This window comes from Phalaenopsis equestris, unplaced genomic scaffold, assembly GCF_001263595.1.
Source record: "Phalaenopsis equestris unplaced genomic scaffold, ASM126359v1 Scaffold198212, whole genome shotgun sequence".
Lineage (NCBI taxonomy): Eukaryota > Viridiplantae > Streptophyta > Magnoliopsida > Asparagales > Orchidaceae > Phalaenopsis > Phalaenopsis equestris.
The window spans coordinates 25065-34046 of record NW_018218145.1 but is presented as its reverse complement, the minus strand read 5'-3'; the positions used below and the strand labels follow the sequence as shown (position 1 = coordinate 34046).

At 32.5% G+C, this 8982-nt stretch overlaps 1 protein-coding gene across 3 annotated transcripts in view; it reads right to left on the bottom strand.

Annotated features, from left to right (window-relative positions):
* Positions 1-2721: 2721 nt before the first annotated feature.
* The window catches only part of LOC110035572 (60S ribosomal protein L10-like), a 23410-nt gene continuing 17149 nt past the window's right edge, over positions 2722-8982 (bottom strand). For all 3 annotated transcript variants that reach the window (XM_020739822.1, XM_020739821.1, XM_020739824.1), the window contains one exon: positions 2722-3585. In XM_020739822.1, coding sequence (XP_020595481.1) covers positions 2906-3580 — 675 coding nt within the window. In that variant the 5' untranslated portion in view covers positions 3581-3585 and the 3' untranslated portion in view covers positions 2722-2905. The remainder of the gene's footprint in view (positions 3586-8982) is intronic.

The window sequence follows — 8982 nt, the reverse complement described above, 5'->3', positions numbered from 1 at the left end:
TATATATATATATATTTATAAATCTCACGACAGCTTTCTAAGAAGTTATTTTCTCCACCACAGCTTTACAACCACCATAAACATACCCTTAATCTCACGGTATCATATCAACACTTATTTCCATGTAATTTAAGTTTATAAGCTTTGAGAAGCAATGCATCTCAAACGTCTAAAAAATATTATGTAAAAAAAAAAAAAAAAAAAAACGTTACTTCATTGATAGTGTAGATTAAACTACACACAACTTTCACTTCTAAAAAATGCTTAATTTGTTCTTGACAATAAATTTTTATTTTATCCCCTATCACAAAACTATAACAATTTATGATAAGTTTATTAAAGGTATTCAAACTATTTTTTGCCATATAAAATATTAGAAAATGTGTCTCATATCCATAGTCCAAATCAAAAGCATTAATTATGATATTATATCCTCATTATTGTAAATAATATCATTTATTACATTTTATTTATTCCTCTCATTTATACTTTGTATATATACATACATCCACTCTTCCTTCAATCATCATTCAATTCCTTCAGAACTTGTCCAATCTTTGCTTTCTCATGAAATAAATCATTCCACCAATAAGCTCTGTTCATTTACTCCACTACTTAGCTCATTCTCCCCCTTGTCTGGAACAATAAACAGAACTCTACCTCCCCTAACCCTACAAACAATTGCAGCAAAAATATTCAAACAGATTCTCTTCTGCCTCACTGCATCTTCTTCCATACCTCCTCCCACAAACTCAATCATGGAGACCGACGTCGACGTCATTTCAGCAAATTGTGAGTGCTGCGGATGGAGCGAAGAATGCACCCATGAATACCTGAACCAGGTGATGGCCAACTTTGCAGGAAAATGGCTTTGTGGTATCTGCTCTGAAGCTGTTAATGAAAAGATGAAGAAAGGAAACGATACAGCTGAGGATGCGCTGCAGGCGCATATGTCGTTTTGCAGAGATTTTAAATCAAAAGCTGAACTTATAGCTACAGCTCTCAGAACTTCGTAGGGAGACGATTGATGAAGAACGAGTTGAAGAGATTTTCGGACTTTTGTTTTGGTACTCGTTGCATTGCGGCAAACTTTATATACATGCATTTGGCTGTTATTTTACAGAGCTCTTGCATGCATTATTTGTTTTACCTACTTTTTTTAGGGCATGGTTAGTAGAACATGATATAAATTTATGTATGTGGATTATGCGTGTAACTTTATTTTATATTATGTGATTTTTATGAACATGTTAAATAGTTATGATTTTATAGTTTTACTTCTAAGGCGGTGTTTGGTTGTAATTTGAATTTACAGACAAACACGAGAAAATATATAGAACACGGGAAAAAAAAAAGTCTAGACAAGAGATATTCCATTCAACGGTTTAATGTTTGGCGAGTTTTAAGTGAAATTTATAGCCAAAATCATGTAAATAATATTAAACCAGACACCACGCCCAAGAAAAACAATTTTAATTTGTTAAAGATAGAGGCTAGCATATCATCAATATAGTTCTTTCAAGTAGAAAGAAATAGGATGTAAGTGAGCAAAGCCTGAATGAGATTGTTATATTTTATGTTTGACTAATTTGAATTTTTGTTTGTGTGAAATCAACTCTCTTTAACATTGCATTCAAGTTTTGCTCACTCAAAATTGGGTAGAACTTGATAAAATTGTTTTACTTATCAATTAAGCACGTATATGTGCACTTACTCGTGATATAGTGGTTGAGAGTGACCTATCCCGCACCTACAGAGAAAAGCTGTGTTTTCATAAAATGCATCACCTTTTTTATACTATACTGCAAATAAAAGCGAGACACAAAGCCTTGTAATATATCTTCATATGTTATAGCTTATAGCAAAAATTTATCATATATATTTCAGTTTTCCAATAAAATGTTTAGTGAACAAAGATTATATGATAAATTAGGCAACGCTATCGGAATCAAATATAATTAAGGTCTCTTAATTCCTTGGTTTTTCTAGAAAAATAAATAAATAATTTATTTTAAAAAACAAACAAAATTAATTTTAAAAAATACCCCTAATGATTTGTCAATGTATTAAATATTATACATATTTTTACAAGCCGGCGAAACGCTAGCTACAATTGCAAAAGTAAGCTAATATTTTTAAAGACATCCAATATATTTTATTTTTTTATAGACATCAAGTCCTATATATTTACATATCTAACACCTAAACTTCAATTTTGCATACATGTCACCTAATCAGCTAATCCATGCATTAAAATGTGCATTCCACTTTCTAAAATTAAAATGTCACACAAAACATTTGAGTGGCATAAACGAATATAGTGAAAGATTTGAATGGCATAAATTAAAGATACGTAAGAACATAAGAATTGGGTGGTATATATGCAAGCATTCTAAAGTTCCAATTTACTAAAAATACATTCATTAAGAACAATATTACAATTTGATCAATATACGCGTACTTATCACCAAGATCATTACTTAGAAATAATCAGGCGTGAAAATTAGAAATTATGACTTTAAAAAACAATAAACATTTACCAAACAATCCTTGTGTGTAACACCTAACCTTCCAAATTAACATTTACTGCACTTTGGTATAAATCTGTACATGAAATAGATATATTTCACCTTCCAAAATTTAGTAATAACGATATTTTTGAATAATATTGAACAATAATAAGAGCACCAAGTATATAAACATGAAAATTTAAATGTTAGATAACATAAATAGATAATAAATGTTCAACCTGCGTGTAAGAAAACCACAAAATACAGTTTCTATCAATCCAAAGATCAAATAGATAACATAACAACAAAGTATTACAAACACATCATGTTCCAGTTCTAACACAAGCCAAGAAACAAAACTAAGCAGAAGTTGCAGCAAACCAACCAACCTTCAACTAAGCATGCGTAGTCAAATCCTCACTCAGAAAGGCCTTCCCCGGCTGCCTCAGCGCAAGCCTTCCATGACAACCCAACAACTTCGCATTAACTCCATCGGAAACAATCCTGTTCTCCTGCTTCCATTTTATATAATCTGTTCTGCTGAACTTCGTGAACCCCCACTTCCTGCTCACAATGATCTTCTGCCTCCCCGGAAACTTGAACTTTGCTCGCCTCAGTGCCTCCTGCGCGTGCGCGCTGTTGCTATCCTTGCACCTCACGGACAGCAGAACCTGACCGATCGCCACCCTCGCGCACGTCCCCTGCGGCTTCCCAAAGGCACCTCGCATGCCGGTTTGGAGACGATCGGCGCCGGCGCACGAGAGCATTTTGTTGATGCGCAAAACATGGTAGGGATGAACACGGACGCGGAGATGGAAGGCATCTTTCCCGGCAGCTTTTGTCATATATTTGTTGCAGGCGATGCGGGCAGCTTCGAGAGCTTCGCTGGAGACGTTTTCTTTCTCCCAGGAGACGAGGTGGACGCAGAAGGGGAACTCATCGACGCCTTTCTTTTTCATTCCAACGTCGTAGATGCGGATTTTAGGATCAGGGACACCGCGGCAGTAGCGGGATTTGGGGTAGGGTTTGTTCTTGATTTGGCGATAACAACGGGCGGGTCTTCGTCCCATCTTGCCTGAGGGAAACAGGTTTGAGTATGTATGAGATTTTTTCTAATAGCTTCAAAAAGAACAGTTTTGAAATTTGGAATAAGATGTAGTAGTGAAGTCCCCTCAGAATACATATCTTGGCACTTTCAACATAATAGAATGTTCAGACAAGGCTGAAACTCATTTCATTCAGTCATTGGGGCTTTTACTAAAATGCACAACTTCAGATAAAGCAGCAAAAAAAGACAAAAAAACTGGGAGATTTACATAAATATGCCGCTCAGTTCGTATGTCCCCTCAGAATACATATGTTTTGGATTTTCAACATAAAAGAATGTTCAGACAAGGCTGAAACTCATTTCATTCAGTCATGGGGGCTTTTACTAAAATGCACAACTTATCAGAGAAGACAGCAAAAAAATAAAATAAAATAAAATAAAAAAAGAACAGGGAGATTTACATAAATGCCGCTCAGTTCGTATGTCCCCTCAGAATACATATGTTTTGGATTTTCAACATAAAAGAATGTTCAGACAAGGCTGAAACTCATATTTCATTCAATCATAGGGGGCTTTGCTAAAATGCACAACTTATTAGAGAAGGCAGCAAAAAAAAGGAGATTTACATACATTCATATGTTGTCACATATCTAACAAACTTCAACTTTTGCATACATATGCCACTACTTACCTATGCATGAAAAGCTGTGTTTTGTATTTTAAAAAATTAAAATGGTGATATCTTTTATATGATATGAAAGATTTGTGTAGTTTAGAATTAAAAAAGTCTAGTTCAAGTGTTAGATGAGTAGGCACATAGAAATTCAGTGGTATGCATGTAAATGCACAAAATAAATTTCTTTTATAAATCGATCCAAAATATAAGAAGTCACGTCAAATAGCATGAATGCAAAGTCATAGTTAAAATAGAATATATAACAACCCTTCAACTTACTGAAATACTTGATTTTTATGGCAATATTTCAACAAAAGATATAAAACAAATTGCATTCAAAAGAGGCACAGTTCTAAGGGTCATCAAACAAAGATAGATACCACACAATTCTTAAGTATTTTTCATCTTTATATTTATCACACTAAAAACTTTAACATCCCATCAAAAATGCAACCATTATTAACTTTTAAGAAGTAAAATACACCTTTAGATGCATAGGTTTATAATAACAAAGTGTTACATGTAAAAATTAAACTTTAGGTATTAGATATGCAAATACATGGAAATTGAGTTGTATATATGTAAATTTCCCAAAACTGATTAATCTGCTGTCAGTACAGCCATTAAATTAGAAAATAATACGTTTTGGCAACATACCAAGTTTGATAGCACAAAAAATAACAACAATCAATTGGTTAAATAATTCATAACTCAACTTGCTAGGTCAGCTTTATGCAAGCAATCTTGGCTTAAAGGTTGAGGGTTTCTTCTGTCAACCAAGAGATCCTGAGTTCAAGGCATCACTGCATTTAGGCTTGAGTGTACAAAAACAACAAGCCTTTATACGATTAAGTTGGGTTGGCTAAATGAATTTTTTTTCTCTCTATTGTGTCCTATGGAGTGCATAGTTCCATCTAATTCTAAAAAATTAAGATATTTCTATACAACAAACCCAAGCTTTGTGACAAAAAACAAAAAAGAAAATACTTCAGAATCAGCTTTAATTAGCATCTCAATTTAAAGATTTCATTATTGTTATAAATTTTCGAGCTGTTTAAGCTTAGTTTGTGAGTATATTATTTACACCACTTAAAACCATGTTACTTTGGCTGTACGCTTTATGCTTACAAATAAAGCCACATTAACTTAATTGTCCATTTTATGACTCAATCTTTTAACCCCATTTAACATGCTCAAATTCCTAAGTTTGAACATCACCATGATCAAAGACTCTCTCATACAAGCATTCCTTGCTATTGATGGACATAAATCTCAAAAATCTCAATCTTTGCAACACTAAAATTTATTATAAATGACATTATTGTGTCCCAAAACTATAATACTCATGACATAGCCAATTAAAGCATAGCTCTGCTAATCTTCACATCTCAATAATCCAAAATATTCACTTATCATAATTTACTCCTAAAAGGACTTCTTCATTTTAAAAATTACATTTTAGAGCATAATTTATATCCTCAATCTTCAATGTAATAGATTAACTTCCTTGAACATTTTATACTGAGGGATTACTCGGTCTTCTAGCAACAATGACTCATTCTACATTTAACACCGATAAAAAATTCTAAATTATATTTTTGTAACACAAACAATATGTCCCTTGTAATTTAATTATTTTATCTACCACCCTATATTCTTCATAATCCAAAGCTTACATAGATTACAAATATGTCGCCTACAAAAAATAAATATAAACAAAGGTGTCTCACTTTAAAAGCATCCTTTAAAAATATCGCCATAGCTATATGAAGACCTTGATACAACTGATCAAGAATTTGTTGGATACTCCGTAATTAGTTCAAAGTCTGGTCAAATTTGTATCATATTAATCTTTAATAACTTTTGCAGTCCTTTAACATATCATTTTCAGCCAAAAACTTCGACTATTTTAAATTAAAAAAGAAAGCAACAACTACTATTATTGACCATATCCATTTTCACCATCAAAGCTTTAAAAAGTACTGCTATAAGAATCTTTTTCATATAATAATTTTTATTCCCCTCTTCCAACCATATCAATTTTTTATGCCAATGAACTCGGCTAAAAATGAATTTAATACTTTATAACTCATAAACATATATTAAAAAAACAAGTCTAGCCATAAATTTGTTGAAACTACATTAAGTCTCCAATATATTCTCTTATCATAATTTACTCCCAAGGCACTTCTCCATTTTAACCACCAATCTTAAATCAATAATTTATATCTCTTCCTTTTATACAAGTTATCACTTCATCTTCAAATAATAATAAATCATTCTAACAGGCAGAAACAAGGGAAGGTCAAGTGATTGTTTCAATTTTTAACTCCTATTAGTTCAGTTTGCTAGTCTAATCAAGAAAAAACAATCATAATGCAAAAACTAAAGAAACCATTCCCAACCAAAAATAAGCAATCCTGACAAATTTAACAAATATAGACCCATGCAAAACTTGAAAGATTTCACTTACAAATTAATTCCCTAGCCTAAACCCTTTGCTAGCCTAAAATGCTCCCAATTAAACAAAACATTTCATTCAACAAATTAATTCCCTAGCATCCCAGATCCATAGAATGAAACATTCAACCTACTGCTTCATTCACAAATTGAGAATCCTACAATAATCCATAGCAAACACTAACAATGTAAATCACTACAGACGGAACAAAAAAAAAGAAATCGGCTATACTCAGACAAGATCTAACATATTTTCAAATCCATAAAAACAACTCCTCGACACAGGCCTCCAAATTCCTCCGCATGGATGGTGTATTACCTTCCTCAGAATAACGAAAGTTTTATTTATATCATCATAGGAGATGCGATAAACAAGAAACCAAAACAAATACTTACATATTGGTGACAAATCTAAAGAACTTCAACCAAAAACCAATAAAATAAGAAGATCTAACTCGGAGAAAATACATGATGGGATTTGAAAAGAAATCAGAGCTTGGTACCTTTTTTATGATCTTCGTTGCACGAAGGATTGTATGTTCGAGTGGAGAAAAGTGAGAATGTTTTATAAAGGCCGAATGAACCAAGAGTGCAAACACTAACCAATCAACAAATTAATTCCCTAGCCTTAACCGTTTTTTAGTCGAAAATGTTCTCAATTAAACAACAATTTCCTCAACAAATTAATTCCCTAGCATCCCAGATCCATAGAATGAAAGGCGCAACATACTACTTCATTCACAAATCGGTAATTGTAACTTCATCTTCAAATAATAATAAATCATTCTAACAGGCAGAAACAAGGGAAGGTCAAGTGATTGTTTCAATTTTTAACTCCTATTAGTTCAGTTTGCTAGTCTAATCAAGAAAAAACAATCATAATGCAAAAACTAAAGAAACCATTCCCAACCAAAAAAAAGCAATCCTGACAAATTTAACAAATATAGACCCATCCAAAAATTGAAAGATTTCACTTGCAAATTAATTCCCTAGCCTAAACCGTTTGCTGGCCTAAAATGTTCCCAATTAAACAAAACATTTCGTTCAACAAATTAATTCCCTAGCATCCCAAATCCATAGAATGAAAAACTCAACCTACTGCTTCATTCACAAATTGATAATCCTAAAATAATCCATAGCAAATACTAACAATGTAAATCACTACAAACGGAAAAAAAAAATGAAAATCGGCTATATCCAGACAAGGTATAACATATTTTCAAATCCATAAAAATAACTCCTCAGTTCAGGTCTCCAAATTCCTCCGCATGGATGGTGTATTACCTTCCTCAGAAGATCGAAAGTTTTATTTGTATCATCATAGGAGATGCCATAAAAAAGAAACCAAAACAAATACTAACTTACATATCGGTGACAAATCTAAAGAACTTCAACCAAAAACCAATAAAATAAGAAGATCTAACTCGGAGAAAATACATGATGGGATTTGAAAAGAAATCAGAGCTTGGTACCTTTTTTATGATCTTCGTTGCACGAAGGATTGTATGTTCGAGTGGAGAAAAGTGAGAATGTTTTATAAAGGCCGAATGAACCAAGAGTGCAAACACTAACCAATCAACAAATTAATTCCCTAGCCTTAACCGTTTTTTAGTCGAAAATGTTTGTTAAACAACAATTTTCTCAACAAAGTAATTCCCTAGCATCCCAGATCCATAGAATGAAAGGCGCAACATTCTACTTCATTCACAAATCGGTATTTGTACAACAATCCATACCAAACACTAAAAATTCAAATCACCAAAGATGAGACAAAACAAAAAACGAAAATAGCTATATCCAGACAAAATCTAACATATTGTCAAATCCATAAAAGCATCTCCTCAGTTCAGGTCTCCAAATTCCTCCGCACGGTTGGTGTACTACCTTCCTCAGAAGAACGAAAGTTTTATTTCTATCATCATAGGAGATGTCATAAAATAAAAACCAAAACAAATACTAATTTACAGGTCGTTTTAAAAATCTAAAGATCTTCAAACAAATACCGATAAAATCTAAGGATTGATTCGGAGAAAATGAATGATGGGATTTGAAAATAAATGAGAGTTTGGTACCATTTTTATGCTCACCTTCGCTTGAAGGATTGCATGTTCGATTGGAGAAAAGTGATAATGTTATGTAGTGGTCGAAGGAAACAAGAGTTAAAATTCTAACCAGTCAAAGACATCAAACTGTCGAGACAAATGCTTATCATATTTGACAACCAAGAGTGTTATTGTTTTCCCAATTAAGAATATATATATATATATATATATATATATATATATATA